The sequence below is a fragment of the Macrotis lagotis genome, chromosome 1 (assembly GCF_037893015.1).
Source record: "Macrotis lagotis isolate mMagLag1 chromosome 1, bilby.v1.9.chrom.fasta, whole genome shotgun sequence".
Taxonomy (NCBI): Eukaryota; Metazoa; Chordata; class Mammalia; order Peramelemorphia; family Peramelidae; genus Macrotis; species Macrotis lagotis.
The window spans coordinates 523,819,722-523,843,383 of record NC_133658.1 but is presented as its reverse complement, the minus strand read 5'-3'; the positions used below and the strand labels follow the sequence as shown (position 1 = coordinate 523,843,383).

Sequence of the window (23,662 nt, the reverse complement as noted above, 5' to 3'; positions counted from 1 at the left end):
TTGTTTAAAGTCAATATGAACCAGTTGCTGAGTTAAGAAATTCAGACCCAGATCTTTAAAGTCATGGGAATTGGGCCAACCAGAGAATCTTCAGGAAGAAAAATTTTTTTTAAACAAAAAGAATTTTAATCCCACCATCTTCTTTCAGAAAACAAGGATGACTTTCAATGTAAGATTATCAAGGTCAAGAAAGTGAAAGTGATTATGAAAAGAGGTAAACAATAAAGTTCAGCCTTGCATCCAGAGAAAAAACTATTCAGTCTGAATGTAGAGAAAAGCATACTATTTTCACTTTTTAAAACTTCTTTATGTTTTTTCTTTCTTTCTCATTTTTTCCTTTAGTTATAATTATTTTTTCACAGCATGATTAATAAGGAAATATGTTAAACATGATTGTATATGTGCAACCTATATCAGATTAGTCTGCCAAATTTGTAAAACAATGATTGAAAACTATGCTTGCATGTAATTAGAAAACATAAGAAAAGAAAAAGTAAAAGTAAAATAGTTCTCATAGGGTTTACACACATTTCCACTACAGTTTCTCAGTAATATAATATTAATGTTTTCTGGAATATTTTCTGGAATTCTCTTTTGTAATGTCAGCTAGGTGGCACAGTATAGTCATGGAGTTAAGAAGAACTTAAATGTGAATCTTAGACATGTTCTAGACATATGATCCTGGGCGCATCTCTTAAACTTTACCAACCTCAGTTTCCTCATCTATAAAATGGGGGAAATGATTAACTGTGGCACAAGGTTGTGGTAAGGATTAAAAGAGAAATATTATACACATGTCCATATATATGTATATATAATGCATATATATACATATATCCATGCATAATACATGTATAAATGCATTTGTTTAATTCTATTTATCTATCTATATCAGGTGGTTGCACAGTGAAGAGCATTGGGCATGGAATCAGGAAGGTTAATCTGAGTTCAAATCTGGCTTCAAACCCTTTCTAGCTATGTGAACCTGGGCAAATCACTTAGTTCTCTTTGTCTCACCTCCTCATCTGAAAATGAACATAAGGAGGAAAGCAAACTATTCCAGTATCTTTACCAAGAAAATTCAGATGAAATCCTGAAGTCAGACATTACTGAAAAATGACTGAGTTTCTGTGGCAGTATTGCATTAGATTCACAAGACTTAGCTTTTGATCATGACTCTACCACTCTTTAGTTGTCTAAATGACTCTATGCTTCCATTTCTTCATATGAAATAAATATATCAGCCCAACTTCATTCTTAAGATTGTCTCATATGACTTGAATATACATCAAATTTAAAACATACATATATATATATAAATATACATATATATATATATATATAATTAAGACTCAATACTATTGTATTTTATGGTTTATCTCCTAAATAACTAGATATCCTAAAAAATTGGTGATAGGAAACATCAGATTGGTGGGAAATGGATGTCTGGGAGCCAGGGATTAGAAAGAATAACAAGTGCAGGACAGGTATTCCAGGGAATTTCCATTGACCAACAATAGAAATAAGTCAAAGTAGGCAGTTGGTATCCAAGAGTTTAAAATAATATGCAATATGTCAATGTCCTGCTAAGTGGATGGACCATTAACAGTGTTTAATGTCAGATAATGAGAAAAAAAATTTAAATACCAGAGACATTTAGAAATAGTGGATAGAGAACTATTTATGAGGACTACCATTCATGGTCAAGGTTAGAAAAGGACTATGGAAGGAAGAAAGTAGGACCCCAATAAGAGAACTGATATAATAATACTAGTCAACATTTACATAGCAATTTAAAATTCATAAGCAACACATAGATGAGTGGGTAAGCAATTCTAGCTTAGACAATGAGATCAGGGACCCAAGAATATCAGTACATTTTCTATGACAAAGTGAGAAGGAAGACATTTCTGCCTTATACAATCAAGTAAATAACAAATTTGTGAACATGATTTTTGTATTGTGACCCTCATGGAAATGCCTTAAAATACTTCCAATACTCTGTTAGTTAACAATGAGTCGATTCTTATTTTCTGGTCTGTCTGTGCTCTTCAGCAACTGTCAGGGGTTAGAAATAGAAATAACTAAAGTGTGGTTTCCTGCTGTGGTGTACTAGACAGTCAGGAATGAACTCAATCAGCTAGCTATGAGTGTCCTGAAGATAGGTATTTTGTAGAAAGTAGTGAAAATGTGTTAATTCAGCTATCAAGCCTGACATTCTTCTCATGCTCTTACTGATACAGAAAATACTTGTGCCTGTTTCTGTTAATGAGTCCACTATGTTTCCATTCACCCTGGTTTGAGTCTCAAAACTCCTCTCTCTCTCTCTCTCTTACCTCCTATATATGAGGAGCTACCAATACATCATAGTTCTTTATCTCAAGAGTTCAGGTAAACTAAGTTGTTTTCATTCTATAAAGTCAACATCTTTGTTAATGATGTTTTCTTAACCTACAATGTGCTTCATTCCTTATCTTTATTATTCAAATTTCTACCATTAAAAAAAAACAAAAGCAAAGAAAATTCAGCTCCAAAACTACCCCCTGCATGAAAGAAGCATTCTATTGTATATTGAGAATCAGAAAACTGGTTTGGAAGTCTGTCATAAGTAGTTATTAAATAAAATAAATATAAATATAATATAAAATGAAATAAATAAATAAGTAGTTATTAAATACCTACCATGCATTTAACACATACTAACTATGTGACCTTGGGCAAGCAAATTATCCTCTCAATACCCCATGCATAAGGTGGATAAGGTGGCTCCTTGCAGTGGAAGAAGCAGATCACTTATCCAGAATTTCCATGTACCAATTAAATTATAAATCCAGTCTCTATTCCTATGTACAGTGTTGTAATGACAAAAAGATGAAAATATGAGAAACAGTAGTAAATAACTATAGTAATCTATCATTTGATAAACTCAAAGTCTCCAGCTTTTGGGATAGGAACTCACTCTTTAACCAAAAACAGCAAAAAAAAAATGAAAATAGTCCCTGTTTTCAAGGAGTCTATGCCATATTTCTTTTCACCATGTGAAGGAATTGGATAAAATTATATGTAAGGCCCAATTATAATTAGGGGGATTTGGGGATATAGAGATGCCTAGAGATCATCTGGTCCTACCTCTTGTAGTTGATGAAAGTGAGGTCTCAAGTACAGTGATATCCCAAAGACAATTAAGGTAGTGAAATGCAGAACTGGGTTATGTTCTTATTCAAAGCCCAGTGTTCTATGCTTTTTATTTTTATGCTTCATCTGGTTTCTGGAATTCTTCAAATACCTTAACATAATACCTCTATCTGATCAATAAATGAAATTATATTATTTGGTAAGGCCCCTTTACAGCCAGACACTCCACCAAGAAGTAGAGACACAATGAATGAAACATTTTCTATTCACACTGAGCTTAGATTCTAATGCAGAGATATAAAATAAAAATAAAATGGTTAAATATACATTTAATTACATAGTCCTTCAGGAGGGAGAGCAAAAGCATTTAGGGAGATCATGAAAGACTTCCCATAGGAGATAGCATTTTACTGCATCTGGTAGAGAAGGATAAAGTCTATGAGACAGAGATTAAGATGAAATTCATTCCAGACATACAGGAGGGCTAGGAAAAAAAGGGATTATGATAGGAAATGAAGTAGTGTATATAAAGAATAGAGAGAAGACTAATTTATCTAGATCACATTTAGAGATGGGAAGTAATATTTAATGGACCTGGAAGGAGAGGTTGAGGAAAAGCTTTAAAAGCTTGTTCACAAGGAAGTTTGTATTTCATTCTTGATGAAATAGGGAATCATTGAAATTTATTCAATATAGGGACTCATATCTTCACTTAAGAAAAATCACTTTAAAGAGAGATTTTATTTATTTTGAGTTTTACAACTTTTCCCCTAATCTTGCTTCCCTCTCCCCAACCCCCCACAGAAGGTAGTCTATTAGTCTTTACATTGTTTCCATGGTATACAAGAAAAATCACTTAAGTAGCACTTAGATGGTGAGAGACTTGAGACCTGCGCAATTAGAAGGCCATTTTTCTGAAGATAGTTTCTTATAATACAATATATATTATACTTGTGGTCAGAAGACTTCTGTCATTTCCACCAAAGAAAGTCACTTTAACAAGTGCAGTGACTTCTGAAATGTGTATTAGGCTTTAAAGTTGACAAAATGCTTTGCAATCTTTATTTCATTTCATAACCTCTTTGAACCTTAATCTTTTCTTATAGGATAAAATCCCACCCAATCTACCTCATAGTGTTTTTCTGAAGAAATGCTTTGTAAACCATAAAGCTTAATATAAGTTATGAATTTTTATTAGTATCATCATAGTAAAAATGTCCTTGATTCTTTTGCTTGCCTTTGCCTAAAACTTACATTCCATTTCCTACAAGTAATTGTCTTACAGAAACTTGAATTCCTGCAAGGAAAAAAATACCTTCTGCTTCCCTGAATATTTAATAACTAAATATGAGACATCCTCCCAAAATTCAGGTAAGTTTCCATTTCATCTTTGAAAACATCTTAGTTCCCTACAAATAAATATCACTCAATTATCATGTTTCATCTTTGGAAACATCTTAGTTCCCTACAAATAAATATCACTCAGTTATCATGTTTAGAGATTACTATGTGCCTGGCACTATTAGGCACTTGGGGGGAAAAAAAGATTTAAAAAAAAGTGAGGCAATACCTGATCACAAAGAGTTTAAATGACCTTATGGGAACCAAAACACACACACACATGTATATGCATTCTTATATGTATGCATGTATTAAATACAGTACAATACTGCACCATCTAGCTGCTCCTTCTGCTCACTTTAAAATATTCTTCATAGAAAAATTGCATGCTTTAGTTCCACCAACAATATCTCAACAGCTTCCATAGGGTTAGCTATCATTTCTATCCTGATGACTCCAACATATCCAGCTCTTGATCCTGCCCCAATTTTCATCCACAATCACCAATTTCCCAGTATACCTTTCAAATGTATGTATTACATGTCTCAAACTAGTCTCAATTTCTTTTCCACAAACCTGCTCCTCTTCCAAGCTTTCATATTTCTATAAATCTGTTATTTAAGGTTTATAATCTTGACATTGTGCAGTATTCCTTATTTTCCTTCACTACAGATATTTGATCATGAGATAAATCTTGGTATTTTTATCTTCATAATATTTAATAGTATATAACAATATTATGCAATATAATTATGTAAACCAATTCTCTTCAGCCACACAGATCTCATCTTAGTTCAAGTCCTTAATAATGAATGAATAAGCATTTATTACAAATTATGTGCAACACATTATACTAAGCACTGGGAATAAATATTTAAAAAAACATAAAACAAGATCCCCCTACTCTCAAAGAACTCACATTCTTATTAGAGAAGGATGTCACAAGGACCTAAATTTAACCAAAAGATAACTCTAAAACCAAGCTTTATGACTGTTTAGTAAATAACAGGAAAAACAACAACAAAAATTTGTCCCTAAAACACATTCTGGCACGTATATTCTCATTTTTAAATGCCTATAATAAAAACATATATAGATAGCTTCATGTAGAGTTGTATTCATATCTGCCCTCTAGTAATATAGTACAATGAAGTATCTAAGTGAAGCAAAAGAGAATGAATACAATTTATTATCAAAGGAAAATGGCTCAGTCTCACAGACATTTTTCAGTGGACTGAAGTTAGGGAAATGAATATCTTTTATTCAAGTTTTTGAAATGAAATATCCCCCATTAATAAAAATATGCATTTTCTATTAGAAAAATATATACTGGGAGGGGGGGTGACTAGGTGGTGCAGTACGTAGAGCACCGGCCCTGGAGTCAGGAGTACCTGAGTTCAAATCCGATCTCAGACACTTAATAATTACTTAGCTGTGTGGCCTTGGGCAAGCTACTTAACCCCACTGACTTGCCAAAAAAACTAAAAAAAAAAAAGAAAGAAAGAAAAAACACATATTGGATTTATCCTTCTCTTCCTCTGAGAGTAAACTTGGGTTTTTATCCTTATTTTGTCTGATCAATAAATGAAATTATATTATTTGGTAAGGCCCCTTTACAGCCAGACACTCCACCAAGAAGTAGAGACACAATGAATGAAACATTTTCTATTCACACTGAGCTTAGATTCTAATGCAGAGATATAAAATAAAAATAAAATGGTTAAATATACATTTAATTACATAGTCCTTCAGGAGGGAGAGCAAAAGCATTTAGGGAGATCATGAAAGACTTCCCATAGGAGATAGCAAACGGGGTTAAGTGGCTTGCCCAAGGCCACACAGCTAGGTAATTATTAAGTGTCTGAGACCGGATTTGAACCCAGGTACTCCTGACTCCAGGGTTGGTGCTTTATCCACTACACCACCTGGCCACCTAGCCACCCCCATTATTTTGTCTTAACCCAGGTCTGTATACAGCTTTCCTTTGGTCTCCTCATTATACCAATTTAAGATCTGTTATCCTTTAAATATAAATATATCAGTGATGAAAAAAGACAGAAGATAAATCAATTATCAAAATATATAAAATATTGATAATGGAAAAAATGAACATTTTGATACCTAAGGGTAGTAGGAAAAGGACCTTGACTTAAAATACATTGCTAATAAATGTATGTGAAGAAACAGCATTCAGAGAGAATCTTTAGTTTTGGAGAAAAGAAATGATCTGTACTATAAAACATAAAGCTTAAAATATCTTTGTTAATTATATAAAATGATATTTCACTTGTTCAGGAAGAGTTTTATGTTGTGAGGATGCAGAGAAACATCTTTTTCTTATTAAAAACTAGAGAAAAACAAGCCTAAAGGAAATGAGTTTCAATGACACCAAAAAAGATGGATCAAAGACTTCAGAGTTGCCCATTGATACCTCAGACAATTTGTTTATACAAATTTTATGACTAAAGTGGTCAAAAACAAACAAAAAAGACATTAATAATATAAATATTTTGAGACTAAGGTATGATTAGAAAAGACTCCTGACAATAGTGAAAATTTAGAAACTTTTGATTTTTAAGTGAAAGATGAATTATTGAGAGTAAGGAGACATCATTTAAGCTATTAAAAAAAAAACAGGAACCAGAGAGGGGAAGCAGGTAATAGAAGAATGGTTGTGTATATTGAGAGCACTTTGGATAGGGGCTCCAGAACTATAGTATTGAATAGAAGAATTGAATTTCCTTTTAACAGAATTACCCTTAGACATGTAAAGACTCCAAATGTAATCCCATGGTGATATTTTATCTTTGGAATCTTAAACCTGATAGTGGGAAAGCAGATTGGAGTGAGAAAGCCAGTGAAATTGAGAAGTAAAGGTTTGGCATACCCCATGTGAGAGATCATAGACACTTGCAATTTGATGAGAAAAATTGAAGACACACCAAGGGGTATGGAAAATTGTTCTGATGGAGCTGTGGCAGTCACAAGCAGTCATATGAAAAAAGACTGGTTGGGTTATTCTTGATAGCTGGAGGGAAAATTCAATTAATTGACCAAGAATTATGGTGACAGATATAACCTTTTTCTGAAGTATTTTATAAGGGAATTTTGTTCTCTGCTGCCCCCTCAGGCTTGAGAAGTAAAAACTGAGGGGGTCTCTGCAGGAGTTTTCCTTTATTGGCGAACTGTTTGAAGTAATCAATTTGAGTGGTGAATTCCCTTAAGACTTAACAATGCCATATCTAGAAAACAAAAGAAGATTTTTCCAACTGAAAAATAGTGAGGAACAGCATTCAAACAGTGAGGAGAGAAATACATATGTGAGAAAAAAAATGTTCCTGAATAAATAAATTATATTGAAGCCTAGAAAAAAATATGAGTCACACACACACACACACACACACACACACACACACACACACACACACATATATATATATATATATATATATACATATAATAGATTTCCTCCTTCATATGCTTCCTTATAAAGTATTTATGGGTGTGTGTCCATTTTTGACCATAGATACTAAGTGCATTTTGGGGGTGAGTATGATCTCTGTATGAATATTGTGGTTTTGTTATAATCTATGTATTTGCATTGATACATTTGTATTTTTTTGTAGTTGTCATTTTCAATTGTATCTCATTCTTTGTGACCCCATTTGGAGCTTTGTTGAAGTGATTTGTCATTTATTTCCTTCCCAGTTCATTTTACAAATGAGAAACTGAGTCAAACAGGATTAAGTGACTTGAGCCAGATTTGTGTTAAGAAAAATGAGTTTTATTAACTCCAGGTTTGGCACTCCATCCACTATGCCACCTAGCTACCCCATATTGATAATCTTACTATTTGGCTTATCATTAGGTAAATGACTATGATTAAGACCTAAAGTATCCTTGTAAATGATTGGCTGTGTAAATGTCACACAAAGTGTGGATATCATACTTCCTGGGGGTCTAGTTGTATAGCTAGGAAATATTTTGGATAGGAATTCAAGAAGTATAGTGATGAAAGGGGAAAATATATTTGCGTTCAATATTTACCCCCTAGACACTGTAGAGATTTTGAATATAATCCTATGATGCTATTTTGTAGACATGATAGCATGAAAACAAATTGAAGTGAAAGAACCAATCTAATAGAGTAGTAGTTTGACTTGCCCAATGTAAAAGATCATAAATATATATTCTGTGATATTTGTGGTAATAATTATATTCTGCTCTGAAAACATCTACATTGTACATTTTTTGTCACATTAAATTGTTGTGTACATGCCCAAGCCCTTTATTTGTCATCTTATAATTATTAGATTATAAGCTTTTGAAGACTATTTCTATACATATTTATCTTTTCTCTGAGGGGGGAAAAAAGGCACTGTAGAGACATGGTGTCTACATTATTAACTTTTCTTCTTTATTTTGAATTTAACAAACTTCACTTATATAAATATTTCAATAAAAAAGAAAAACAAAACCAAACAAACCATGATTTTATATAAAACTTTTTGTATTTCTGAATTTTTTTTAATTTTGGGAAACATAACTTTATTAATCTAAATTGTTTCATGAAATTGCATTTTAGAGTTTATATTACCCTTCTCAGACTATTTTGTTGACTAATTAACCATAATATGCAAACACACACACACACACACACACACACACACACACACACACCTAACTATGGTGGAACTCTTATATGCTGTCTTGGGGTCTGTTCTTTCTATATTCTCTCTCTTGATGATCTCATAAGCAACCAATGATTCACATACCTTGTTTTTGAAAATACCTTCTAAATCTATACATCAGTCATAATTTCTCTCCTGAGCTCCCATTTCACATTATCAACTACTTATTGAACATTTGAAAATTAATATTTCATAAAAATCTCAATAAATATGTCAAAAACATGTCATCATCTCTTTCCCCCAAAACTATTCTTTTAATTTTGTTCTTGATCCCTTAACCCCTCTAATCCCACAAGGGAAATCAATTGAATAATTGTATTCTTTTTCTTTAAAACATCTCTTACATATGTCCCTTTCCCTTTATTTCACACAGTCATACTCTTAATTTATCTCTGGACTACTGAGTAGCACTTCCCCCACCTCCTTTTTTTGGTCTTGTTCTCTCAAGGTTCTCCAAACTGCAATTGTTTCTTGTCGGGGGTCGGCCCTGACCGCCTGGGTGGATAGGACCTCCCCGGGAGTGAGGTCAGACCAACCCAGAGAAGACACGGCTCCTTAAGGGGAGCAGTGGCTTCGCCTGGTTGGCCTGTGTCGCTTGCTCCAATCGGGTGGTAGGTTCTGCCCTCGGGGCAGATTGGGGTGGCAGCCCAGGACTAACTCCCTATATTAACCAGCGCCCTGAGCTATTCGGGGGATCCCTCTGCACCTAATAAAACATATGTCTCCTGAAGACGTGTCTGCCTGAGTCCCTCCTCGCTGATCCCCGGGGGAGGGAAAAACCGGGGACGCCCGAAGCAGTGCCCACTGAGGAGCTCACTCGGGGGTCCGGGGAAGAAGACCCCGGACAGAACTGGCCCCCGAACAGGGACACCCGAAGACCCCGCCGAGTGAGGTAAGCCTGTTTAAGTAAAAACAGAAGAGGCAGACACCCTAGGTCCACGGGACACCTAGAGGGAGTAAACATGGGCAAAGGAATGTCTAAGCATTTACAGCCAGAGGATTCAGGAGTATTAGCATGTCAAGTACATGCACTAGTAAAGACTCATGGCATAAGAGTCCGTATAAAAGACTGTAGGGATTGGGTGGAAAAAATATTGGTTGTCTCCCCTTGGGTCTCCCACACCGGCATTGACCCTCAGACATGGAGAGTGGTAGGAACTCAAATGGCCTCTTATAATACAGAAAAACCTGGCTTTCTATCGGACACGGACTTTGTAATCTACTCCGTGGTGGCCGCGGCTCTTGACCCGCAGCCCCCACTGGGAGCCGTGCCCGGAGAAACACAAACAGGGCCCTCGTTACTAGGGGAACCTGAATGGCCCCCGCCCCCAGATGAGGGGCTTGACGACCTGAGGGAACCAGCCCACAAATACCCTTGGGAGGAATTGGCTGCTGCGAGTCGGCTGCCTGCCCCGGTAAAAAGTGAAAGTAAGATAGTGAAACAAATGGACATACACACAGAGAAGCAAGGGATATGTGGACCGGGTGCAGATGGCTGGAGACATGCACTGATGACAGGAAAGGAAGGGTCTGGGGCGACCGTCCCCAGCCAGACACCCCGCCGGACTCGGTTACAGCAGGCCATTCATAAGGCTTTGGAGGATGGGGAGGAAGTAGAGGAAGAAGACCTAGACTATCTTACTTCCTCAGCAGCTGCTTACCCAGTATTTGTGCAAAGAGAAAACGGCCAACAGGTTAGAGTTCGCCGCCCAATACTGTACAAATTTATCAAAGATCTCAGAGAGGCAGTCCATAATTATGGGCCAGGATCTGCCTATGTAAAACGGCTCATAAGTTCTAACATCCAGACCGCCGCCTGGCTCCCCACAGATTGGGACGAAACTTTACAGGCGGTGTTGGAGTCATCGCATTACACCGCCTGGGCTGCCTACTGGCGGAGAGAGGCCAGGCTACAGGCTGAGATCATAGACCCAAATAACTCTGACTTAATCACTAACCAACTCACTGGAGATGGCCAATTTAACACTGTGGACGCTCAATTACAACTTTCTGAATCCATCGTCAGGGCAGTGCAGATAGCAGGACTAAACGCCTTGAACAAATTGGCTCGAGCAGCTGCCACCCCCTTGCAACAGTTGAAACAAACGACTAGGGAGTCTGCTGTAGATTTTATCAGCAGAGTGCAGACTACTGTAGAAGGGAAATTCGGGACAGGAAATGCAGCACAACCATTAATCATTCAGTTGATAAAGGGAGGACTAACTCATTCAAAGGGCTTGCTAGCTACTCTGCCTGCTGACCCCTCCTTAGAGGAGATAATTGATAAAGCCCTAGATGAGGAACCTCCCCCGGACCCTCTCCAAACCTCTATTAACCTCCTTGCTAATGCTTTACAAACCACAAACTTAGTGCCTAGATCAAAGGGTAAAGGAAATTGTTTCCGTTGCGGAAAGACCAGTCACTTTGAAGCTGAGTGCCGTAATTCCCAGAAGAGTGCAATGAAGTGCTTTGTCTGTGGTAAACCTGGTCATATAGCAAAGCATTGTAGGCAGAAAAACAAGAACCAGAAGTATAGCGATGGTGGGCCGCAGGGAAATGGGAAGAGGGGTCGAGAAACCGAGGGCCCGACCCCAGGGCTGATCTGCTAAATCCCTCAGTTACTATTCCCCTCTCAGAGAGCACAGAATTGAGCCCATGGACTACGACTACTGTTAAAGCCTCCCCTAGGGACTTCCACCGTTTAGTGATTGGAACTGCTCTCGCTCCCCAGGTCATTGTCCACACACAGCTCCTAAGCCCAGGCCAGACTTCTATAACTGTTACAAATCCCCATCATTACCCAATAGAGCTAAAAGGCGGTGAGCCTGTTGCTCTTGTTATTTCCCTCCCCTGGATAGATAAGGATTGGAGAGAGCGTACCCATGAGGACACATTTGTGGCCTGGACACAGGCTATATCAGCCCACCGTCCTACTTTACCACTTATAGTGGAGGGAAGAGAGAGATTGTAGGTTTAATTGATACAGGTGCTGATGTCTCGGTCATATCCACAAAAGATTGGCAGCCCTGTTGGGAACTTTCAAAAACTCCCCAAGACATCACGGGAGTTTCAGGAGGAACTTTGGCGAAAAAATCCCTAAGATTTCTAAAATGGAAAAGTGATGATGTGGCAGGGACTTTTCGCCCTTTGGTACTTACTATTCCTATGTCCCTATGGGGGAGGGATGTTTTGCAAACCTTGGGCTTGTCCCTAACTACAGACACAGCTTTAAACCACTAGGGGTCACTGGAGGGCCGCAACCCATACCGCTGACGTGGCGATCCGACAAACCAGTTTGGGTAGATCAGTGGCCCCTCACCAAAGAGAAATTACAGGCCCTTGCTAATATAGTACAAGGACTTTTATCGGCTGGACAAGTAGAGCCATCCACCAGCCCATGGAATTCCCCAGTTTTTGTAATCAAAAAGAAAAGTGGGAAGTGGAGAATGTTAGTAGATCTAAGAAAGGTTAATGCCACCTTACAACCTATGGGTACCACCCAGCCTGGGTTACCTTCTCCAGTTGCCATTCCAAAGGCTTGGCCCATAACTGTTATAGATATAAAGGATTGTTTTTATAGTATACCCCTTAACCCTGTCGATAGGCACCGCTTCGCCTTTAGTGTACCTGCTGTAAATTATCAAGAACCTGCCCAGCGTTTTCAGTTTAAAGTCCTTCCACAAGGCATGGCAAACAGTCCCACTCTATGTCAGGTTTATGTTGCACAGATTCTGATGCCCATTAGGCGAGAACACTCGGGAGCCATTATTATTCATTATATGGATGACATATTAATTTCTGCATCCCACCGGACTGATGTCTCACTTATTTTACAAAAGATTACCTCAGCCCTAGCAGCATATGGATTACAGGTTGCCCCTGAAAAGATACAAACAGAACCTCCTTACACATATTTAGGACATCAGGTATACAAGGATTTAGTGAAGAAATATCCTAAGATTGATACAGCTCAAGTTTCTACATTAAATGACTTTCAGAAATTAATTGGTTCAATCCAATGGCTAAGGAATGTAGTTCCTATTTCCAATGATATGATGTATCCATTGTATGATATTTTAAAAGGCTCATCTGATTTGAACTCGCCCCGTACATGGACCCCTGCAGCCATGGAAGCTGTTACCCAGATACAGGACTTAGCATCCACATCAACTGTTGCCCGATTAGATCCAACCGCTCTGGTTTATGTAACTTTGGTGTGTCATCCTTCATTGGGTAAGGCCGGAGTAGTGTTCCAAGTTACAGGTCCTTTACAATGGGTACATTCATCAAAACCCATTAAGTCTATACCCTCTAGGTTTGAAGTGGATGCACAACTCCTTTTGAAAGCAGCAGAAGCTGCGATCACTATTTTTGGCACCATTCCTATGTTACTGCTCCAGGAAGATCCTGCAATACTTACTCATCTAGCACAGAACTCAGAGGAGTGGGCCATGTTATTGTCTACTTATCCCACTTCTCAGGGCCATCCACCTCCCTCATTATGAGGATGGTTGCAACTCCCTTTGAAGTATCCCTCCAACCCAGTAGTTCCTCAACCAGTACAGGGAGTCAATGTTTTTACCGATGATACCAAACACCATAGAGCATCTATTTATATTCCAGACAAGAAGATATTGAAGGTGTTACAAACTCCATATGCCTCAGCCCAAAAGAATGAATTGCAGGCCATTGTGATAGCCTTAGAACTGTGTGCTTATGAGCCTTTTAACCTAATCACTGATAGCTATTACTGCTTTGTTTTATTGCAACAGCTAGCTCTAGCAGATCTTTCTTTGTCCAATTCTGCAGTAATAGATCTCTTACACCAAGCACAACGGTCTCTCCTACACCGCTCTGACCCCCTCTATGTCTTACATATCAGATCTCATGTGTCCACTTCTGGCCCAATCTACGCAGGGAACGCCATAGCTGATTCGGCTCTCCTTGACCCTGATATAAAAAGTGAGGTAGTCATGTATGCAGATCCTTCTATTGTTCATGACACATTTCATCTCCCAGCAAAAACATTTGCACGGCGCTATGGTCTTCCTAAGGAAGAGGCACGTCGCATTGTCCGACAATGCAAGCATTGTGTCCCTTTCCGCCCTGCCCCAACTGTACGTGCCACCAACCCCCGGGGCCTGGCCCCTAATGATATTTGGCAGATGGATGTCACCCACTTTCAGGCCAGCTTGATTCATGTCACTGTGGACACTTTTTCTAACTTTATTATGGCCACTTTGCAGCCTGGTGAGGCTGTACGCCATGTGATAGCTCATTGTCTTCACTGCTTTGCCACCCACGGGATACCCCGGTTGTTAAAAACCGACAACGGCCCGGCCTATACCTCCTCTGCTTTTGCTCGCTTCTGCCACCAATTCGGTGTCACTCATGTTACCGGTATCCCTTACAACCCCACCGGTCAAGCCATCGTGGAGCGTGCCAATCAGTCCTTGAAGCGCACTCTCATTAAACAAAAAGGGGGAGTGTGTGGTAGACTCACTGCAGTTCAGGTAGCAACTACGGTCTTCACCAGGAATTACTTGATCGGTGATGATCAGGGCATTACCCCTGCTATGAAACAAATACTACCTCCACAAACTCCACTAACACAAGAAACACACACACAGACAAAAAACCTAACAAAAAATAAACCCACGACAGTATGGTGGAGAGATGAGGAAGGACAGTGGCATGGTCCCGCCCAGGTGATGGTATGGGGAAAGGGATTCTTGTGTCTCCACACAGGTGATGGGACACGCTGGGTGCCCACCAGGTGGACCAGGACCTGTACAGAAGATAAAGAGAAACCGCCAAAAAAGCAGATGGAAGCGCCTCAACAGGACGCAGAAAGCAAAGATGGCACATAAATGGCTAAGTATACTAGGAATATTAAGCAGATTAAAACCCATTGACTCCCGATCCATTCCCCTTCATTGGAAAAATCTTACTGAGGCCACTCATTTTACTTATTGGACAGTAATACCAGGGTTTCCTACGGTTGTTCCGGCCACATGGATAGGAGATCCAGTGGAATTACAGTTAGCAGGCTCTGCCTACCTAGTGCTAGGAGGACTTAAAGGGGCTCCTCCTGAAAAGAAACATGATCTGAATAGCCCTGTAACTTTGACTTCTTTGCATCTTCCGATATGCCTTACTACAGGCTCTCACCCCCTCTGTGCTCAGGTGGTAAATGGAACACTTAAAGAAACCCCTCATGGACCAGATAGCAATCTTGGGCATGGTGACTTCTTGCATTTTTCTATGATCCAACATCTTATGCCTGTGGCCTATCTGACGCCAGTTGATAAGACCAAAGGAGATATACACTATGTCCCGTCACTCCCTCTGCCCAATAACAGTTATATAGGGAGAATGGCTTTGAGCGAGTTCAATAAAACGTGGCATTGGATTCTGGGAGGCAGATGCAATACCACTAAAGCCTCTTGGGAAAGTAACAAAACTGATGGCCCTTGTAATTTTATGGACAGGATTAGAGTGGCTGCAGGAATGTCCCCTAATCAAGAAATACCCCATTCCCCTCTACCACCATGCTCTCCTTCACCAACTATCTTTGAAGCCGTACAGGTTTGTTCTACAGGAGTTCCAGTCTATGGTCCCAACGTGAATGGCACTCAAGTGTATTTCCTGGATGGCGGCCCAGGCCCCTACTTCGCCGCTCCGGTCCCGCATGTGATGAAAGACAACAGTACCAGACCACAGACGCACCTTTGGAAAGCCGCAGCAGCCTTCGATGTCATCATTCATTCTACGGACAACACTGCCCCTGCCAAAGTGAACAACACCATCTGGAACCTTTGGGCTGAACTGTTTTATGACTTATATTGGGTGTGCCCCGAAGGACAGAGGACAGACTATTGGTGTAATGTCTTTACCACACAAGCAGTGACTGTTCGGAGCTCAGATATGTTCCTCATCTGCACCAATACTTCTTTCAAATGGACAGATGAGTGCTATAGCATTACATGTAACAATGGAACAATGACTAACACCCTTAAGCCAGAGTATGTAGGGTCAAATAAGACCCTGATCTTCTTATTGCAGATACCCCCTGTAACCTTCCTCCCTGTAAGCACGTCAAAACCCTTTGCAGATTCTGAATTTCTTATGGCTATGATGGAGAGGGATAAGAGGGATGTGGAATTTCCAGTTTTGGACATAGTTGAGCTTGTAGTTTCCGTGCTGGAGCAATTAGAAATCTCGGCTCTAGCTAACCAGATGCACATCCTGGCAGAGGACCTTCAGAGGTTTATGCAAGCTACTACACAAGCATGGTCAATGCAGCAACAAATAAATAGAGAAATCCAGACAGAGCTGAGTGCTCTAGGCTCTGCTGTACAAGCCCTGTCTACCCTAGTGAGAACCCAGATGCTACTAGATGGGCTACCATGTCATCACGTCCTTAAACGACCAGCTTGCATGACAGCTGCAGTCAGAAATGCTAGCGAACAACTTGACAGGGCTATACAAACCCTGAATGACCATACTAGCCTACCTACCTATCTAGATGAGTTAGACAAAATAATCAACACCATAAGGAATATCACAGATCAGTATAAGAAAGATATGGAGGATGATCACGGTCTATTCCCTGATTGGATAAATAAGATAGACCTTAATCATTGGATGCATTATTTGTTGATTCTTGGTGCTTGGTGTTTAATGGCCTTATTGCTATGTTGCCTGTTTCCCCTTCTTTTTTCTCTGTTTATAAAAATGGGGCGTTGGGCCCTTGAGCAACTCAAGGCAGACATACTCATGTTAAACAAAAAGGGGGAGTTGTCGGGAGTCGGCCCTGACCGCCTGGGTGGATAGGACCTCCCCGGGAGTGAGGTCAGACCAACCCAGAGAAGACACGGCTCCTTAAGGGGAGCAGTGGCTTTGCCTGGTTGGCCTGTGTCGCTTGCTCCAATCGGGTGGTAGGTTCTGCCCTCGGGGCGGATTGGGGTGGCAGCCCAGGACTAACTCCCTATATTAACCAGCGCCCTGAGCTATTCGGGGGATCCCTCTGCACCTAATAAAACATATGCCTCCTGAAGATGTGTCTGCCTGAGTCCCTCCTCGCTGATCCCCGGGGGAGGGAAAAACCGGGGACGCCCGAAGCAGTGCCCACTGAGGAGCTCACTCGGGGGTCCGGGGAAGAAGACCCCGGACAGTTTCTCTGCATTGTTGCTAAAGAAAAATTTCTAGGGTCTGATGATATCACTATTTCTACCCTGCACCACAATTAATTCCAGAGACTCCTTATTTCTTCAAGGATCAAATATAAATTCTTTTGATGGACACTTAAATATCTTCTCAAACTGATTCCTTCCTAACTTTCCAGTTTTTTTAAACATTGTTCCACTTCTTATATGCAATGATCTAGTCATATTGATCTGTATTCTCTTGCATATACTCCAACATACCCGATATTCTACCTCTCAACTCTGTGCTTTTATAATTTTGTCACCTAAATCTAGAATATGCTCACTCTAATACACCCATCTTTTGAATTCCTTGTTTTCTTTAAGAGAACTCAAATACAAATTTCTATATAAAATCCTTCCTAAAACTTCATTGTATTCATTTTGTAACATTACATGTATACTTGAGTATATGTATAGATCACATATAATACACAATATACCTTTCTTATTAAGCTAGGGAACAGCATTTTGAACTCATCTTCATATATATATATGTATATATATACATATATATATATGAATATATATTTATGTATATGTATATATAAAATATGTATATGTATGTGTGTCTATATATACATGTTTTTTGTCCCCAAATGTGACATGAGCAATTTGAAAGGCAGGAATAATTGCATTTTTACTTTGTAACTTGGCACTTGATTTCTGGAAAAATAGAAAACATTTACTAAATACTTGTTTATTAATTTATTTGTAGTAGTTATTTATTTGTATCATTTTAATATTATATTTGATTACTTATTTGTATTAATAAAATAATAATATTGCCTTATTTGTTTTGCTGTCTCAACTACTTTTTTCTCTTCAATGTGTTTTTAAAAGCTTTATTTATTCTCTTTTTTCTTTTTTTAAAATATACTAATCCACCTCTAACAATGGAAGCACCTTTTTTATAATGATTTTAAAATTAATTAATTTATAGTCATGTCTGAAAATATTTATCTTTATCCTACATTTTTAGTTCATCATATCTTTTCCAAGAGGTAGAAGGAAACCTTCACCATCAGTCTTCTGAAACCATGATTAGTTTCTTTATTAATCATAGTTATGATATGTCCAAAAATTGCTTTTATTAATATGCCCATATAACGTTCATAATGTGAATTATTTTCCCAGTAATTCTTATTTCACTTGTAGAAGTTCATACAAGTCTTCCCAGCCTTTTCAGAATCCATGAATTTTTTTTCTCTCTGTAATATTATTACATATAAGTTTACATATATATATGTGTATATTTATCTCTATACACACACACACACACACACACACACACATATATATATATATATACACACATATATATATATATATATATACATAAACTAAGCCACACCTACATTACCTCTATTTGGAAAAGCTTACATTAATTACATTATAGAATAAATATGGAGCACCTATCATATTCCAAGTTTGATAGCAAAACTAAATATTCTATAATGGACTTTAAAAATTGTTGAGTGCATTGTAAACACAGAAACTGAGAACCTTAATGAATTTCTTCATTCTCCTAAACAATTGGCAAAATTAGTATAGTTTTTATACCTGATATTTTTATTAGGTATATATATCTAGTACTAGTTTCTGCCTGCTATTCGTTTATTGAATAATAAAAAAACTTGCTCCTTTACATAATACATTGTTCCTTTTATCCCTGATTTAATATGAAATTAATTCTGTATTATAATGCTCTGACACAATCAAAAGTGTTAGTAGTAGTAGTAGAAACAATATTAAGTTATATAGTTTCTAATGTGTCAATTTTTCCTCATGTTATTATGAAACAATATTAAGGCATGCCAGGTAGGTGATAAGTAAAATTCAGTGACTTACATTGTACAAACTACTATGTTGAAAATGACTGAGGGCAGAGCTAAGGTGGAGAAAAAGCAGTAAGCCACCTGAGCCCTCCCCCAAACCCCTCTGAATTCCTTTAAATAGTGCCATAAAACAAATAGAATAGCACAATCTGTAAAAGGATAGAATGAAATCCCTTTCTGGGAAAAGACAAATTCAGAGGTCTGTCACACCTGAGTGGGAATAGAGCACAATACAGCCCCATAAAATCAGAAGCAGTCCTTGAAAACCACTGAATCAAACAACTGGTCAGAAGGAGATTACAGGGATCTCTTTACTAGGACTGAGGCAGGACTCTGTTGCTTTGTCTATACTAATTTCTGGGTCACAGCCCTAGGTGGTAGTCCTAGGGTGAGGAGGAGCATTAGCACACCAGAGCCTTTACTGCAATGGAGAGGAAACCTGCATCACAATTTCAGGGAAAGAGTATTTGTTGCCACTCACAGAGATAAAAATCAAGAAAATGAGCAAAAGAGAAAAAAGTTCTAACCATAGAAAGGTAATATGGTGACAAGGAAAATCAAAACACACACTCAGAAAAAGATAAAACCAAAGTTCTTACATCCAAAGCCTCCAAGAAAATATTAATTGGTCTCAGGTCATGGAAGAGTTCAAAAAACAATTTATAGATTAAGAAACAGAAATAATGGAAAATTTAGGAAGAGAAATGAAAACAGTTCAGAAAAGAAGACACACACACCAAAAAACCCAACCAAATAAAACTTGAAGAAAGTAAATCAATAGATTGGGCCAAATGGCAAATGTTCAAAAATCCATTGAGGAGAAGAATACCTAAAAAATAATAACTGTTCAAAAAGAAGGAGAGGCACAAAAATTAACTGAAAAAATTAAAAAGTAGAACTGATAAAATGGAAAAGGAGGTACAAAAACTTACTGAACAAAATAATTCCTTAAAAATTAAAATTGAGCCCAAGCAAGTTAATGATTTGTGAGAAATCAAGAAACAATAAAACAAAACCAAAAGAATGTAAAAACTGAAGACAATGTGAAGTATCTCACTGGAAAAATAACTGACCTTGAACATAGATCCAGGAGATATAATTTTAAAAAATTACTGGAGAACCTGAAAATAAGGATTACAAAAAACCCCTAGAATCATCTTTCATGAAATTATCAGGGAAAATTGCCCTACTATTCTATAATCAGAGGGTAAAATAGAATTAAAAGACTCTACCAAACACATCCTGAAAGAGAGCTCAAAAAGAAAACTCCAAAGAATATCATAGTAAAATTCCAGCACTCCATTGCAAAGAACCAGAAAGAAACCATTCAAGTATCACTGAGACACAGTCAAGGTAACACAACTTAGCAACATTTAAATTAAAGGATCAGAGGGCTAGGACAAAGGAAATAGGATTACAATCAAGGTGATTGATTAATCACCTACCCAGCAAAACTGATTATAATCTACCATGCAAAAAATCAACATTCTATGAAATAGGGGAAGGTCAAAGTGAAAGGAAAGAGAGAGTAAAATAAACTGGGGAAAATAGAATGGAGGCAAAATTCAGTTATCAGTAGTAACTATGAAAAAATTTTGAAGCAAATTTATTGATAAATGACTTATTTCTCAAATTTATGGAGAACTGAGTCAGCTTTATAAAAATAATAGCCATTCCCAGTTAATAAATTATCAAAAGATACAAACAGTTCTCAGATGAAGTAATCAATGTTGTCTCTAGTCTTATGAAAAAAATTATCACTGATTGGAAAAATACAAATTAAAGTAATTCTAAGATATTACCTCAAACCTATTAGTTTGGCTAATGGGACAGCAAAAAAAAATTACAAATGTTGGAAGGAATGTACTAAAGGTAAGACATTAATGAGCAGTTGGTAGAGATATGAACTGATTTAACAATTCTATAAAACAGTTTGGATCTATGCCCTAAGGACTTTAAAACCATGCATACCTTCTGACCTAACAATACCATTACTGGCTTGTATTCAAAAAGAGATAAAAAACAAAAAAAAGGATAAGGACCTATATGTACAAAAATATTCATAGGAGCTTTTTTACAAGTGGCAAAGAATTGGAAATTGAAGGGATGCTCATCAGTAGGGTAATGGATGAACAAATTGTGATTTATGGTAAAATGATGAAATATTATACTGCTATGGGAAATGATAAGCAGGATGCTCTTAGAAAAATCTAATAAGACTTAACATGAACTAATGTAAAGTGAAATGTACTGTTAACAACTAACAGCAATATAGTAAGATGACCAGATATAAATTACTTAGCTATTCTCAGCAACATATTGATACAAGACAACAATGAAGCACTTATGATGAAAAATACTATTTATCCCTAGAGAAAGAAATGATGAAGTCTGAATAGATTGAAGCATATTTTTTCCTTATTTTTCTTGAGTTTCTTCCAACAACATAATTAGTAGGGGAATATTTTCTATAATTACACATATATAATCTATATCAAATTGATTACCTTCTCAATAAGGAGTAGAGAGGGAAGTTTTTTTTTTCCTATCAACATTCAACAATTCTTTTAATGTTCTCTCTTTTTTAATTTACATTTTTATTTATTTATATATTATTAAAAGTCTTGTTGTAAGAGTAAACATAATCCCCCCTCCCACCTCCACAAAAATAAAAAACCTCACAAGAAATAAAGTGAAAGAAATAGAGAAAAAACATGCTTCAGTCTGTATTCAAATACCATCAGCTCCATCTCTGGGGTGGACTGCATTCTTTATCAAAAGTTCATCAGATGGGGCCCCTGGGTGGTGTAGTGGATAAAGCACAGGCCTTGGAGTCAGGAGTACCTGGGTTCAAATCCGGTCTCAGATACTTAATAATTACCTAGTTGTGTGGCCTTGGGCAAGCCACTTAATCCCATTTGCCTTGCAAAAACATTTAAAAAAAAGTTCAACAGAGAAGTTACTTCCATATTTTTCCATAGCTGCTGATGCTGATTGTAATTCCCTCCATCCATTCCTTCCCACAACCATTTATATTTTCTCTCTCCTTTCACTCTGTCCCTGTTCAAAAGTGTGCTGTGGCTGAGTGGCACAGCAGAGAACCAACCCTGGGGCCAGGAGGCCTCCAAACCCCTTATCCCATGCCAGAGACCCAGCAATCACCCAGCCCCATGGTCTCTGACAGGCCACCCAATCCCACCACCTTGCAAAATATAAAAGAGAAAATGTGTTGTGTCTGAGTGCTCTCTCCCATGATCTACCTTCTCCTCTATCAGCTAGATCTCCCCTCACCTCCATCTGTCCCCCTTCTCTCATCCCCTTTCTCTCCTTTTTCCTTTGATTTCTATACCCTATTGAGTGTGTATGTTGTTTCCTCTGAGCCATTTCTGATGAAAATAAAGGCTCACTCATTCCCCCTCACCTTCCCCCCCTTCTACTCCATTGCAAAAGCTTTTTCTTGACTCTTTTACATAAAATATCTTAGCTCATTTTGCCTCATTTCTCCCAGTACATTCTCTTTTCACCCTCTGACTCCATTTTTATAATATATTCTACCTTCAAATTCAGCTTCCTCCTATGCCTCATCTATAAAAGCTTCTTCTAACTGCTTGAATAAATGAGAAGATTCATGAGTATTATCAGTATCATCTTCTCATGCAGGAATACACACAGATATACATAATTAAATTCATCATAATTAATCCTTCCTCTCCACCCTCTCTATGCTTCACCTGAGTCCTGTAGTTGAAGATCAAACTTTCTGTTCAGTTTTGACCATTTCAACAGGAACATTTGAAATTCCCCTTATTACACTGAACATTCTTCTTTTCCCCTGGAAGAGGATGTTCAGTTTTGCATTCTGGAATATAAGGACTCTATGACTCCTTAAAGTAGATACTGCTAAATCCTGTGTAATCTGAACTGTAGCTCCATGATATTTGAATTGTTTCATTCAAGCTGCTTTCTCTTTGACTTGGGGTTTCTGGGTTTGACTATGTATTCTTGTGGGGGGGGTTAATCTCTTTCAGGAGGAGATTGGTGGATTCTCACAATTTCTTTTTTGCCCTCTGCTTCTAGGATATAAGGGCAATTTTCCTTTAGAAATTCTTTAAAAATAAAGTCAAGGGGGGGCATCTAGGTTGTGCAGTAGATAGAGCACTGGCCCTGGAGTCAGGAATACCTGAGTTCACATTCTGCCTCAGACACTTAATAATTACCTGTGTGGCCTTGGGCAAGCCATTTAACCCCACTGCCTTGCAAAACAAAAAACAAGAAACAAACAAAAAATAAAGTCAAGGCTCTTTTCCTGATGATGACTTTCAGGTGACTCAATAATTTTTAAATTGTTTTTTCTGGATCTGTTTTCTTAGTCAGTTGCTTTTTCAACGTGATATTTCAAGTTTTCTTCCAGTGTTTCATTCTTTGGGAATTGTTTTATTGTTTCTTGATT

General features: G+C 37.8%; 1 protein-coding gene across 1 annotated transcript; it reads left to right on the top strand.

Moving 5' to 3' along the window:
* The first annotated feature begins 9,881 nt into the window (after nt 1–9,881).
* LOC141506973 (uncharacterized) lies at nt 9,882–17,018 on the top strand. The gene is made up of 2 exons (XM_074214201.1): nt 9,882–10,059; nt 14,916–17,018. Exon 2 carries the CDS (start codon nt 14,919–14,921, stop codon nt 17,001–17,003), a length of 2,085 nt encoding a protein of 694 aa, XP_074070302.1. The 5' UTR covers nt 9,882–10,059; nt 14,916–14,918; the 3' UTR covers nt 17,004–17,018.
* The last annotated feature ends 6,644 nt before the right edge of the window (nt 17,019–23,662 follow it).

What these genes read in the sequence shown, in the direction of transcription:
- LOC141506973 (XM_074214201.1), top strand. Translation starts at nt 14,919, where the DNA reads ATGGGACACGCTGGGTGCCCACCAGGTGGACCAGGACCTGTACAGAAG.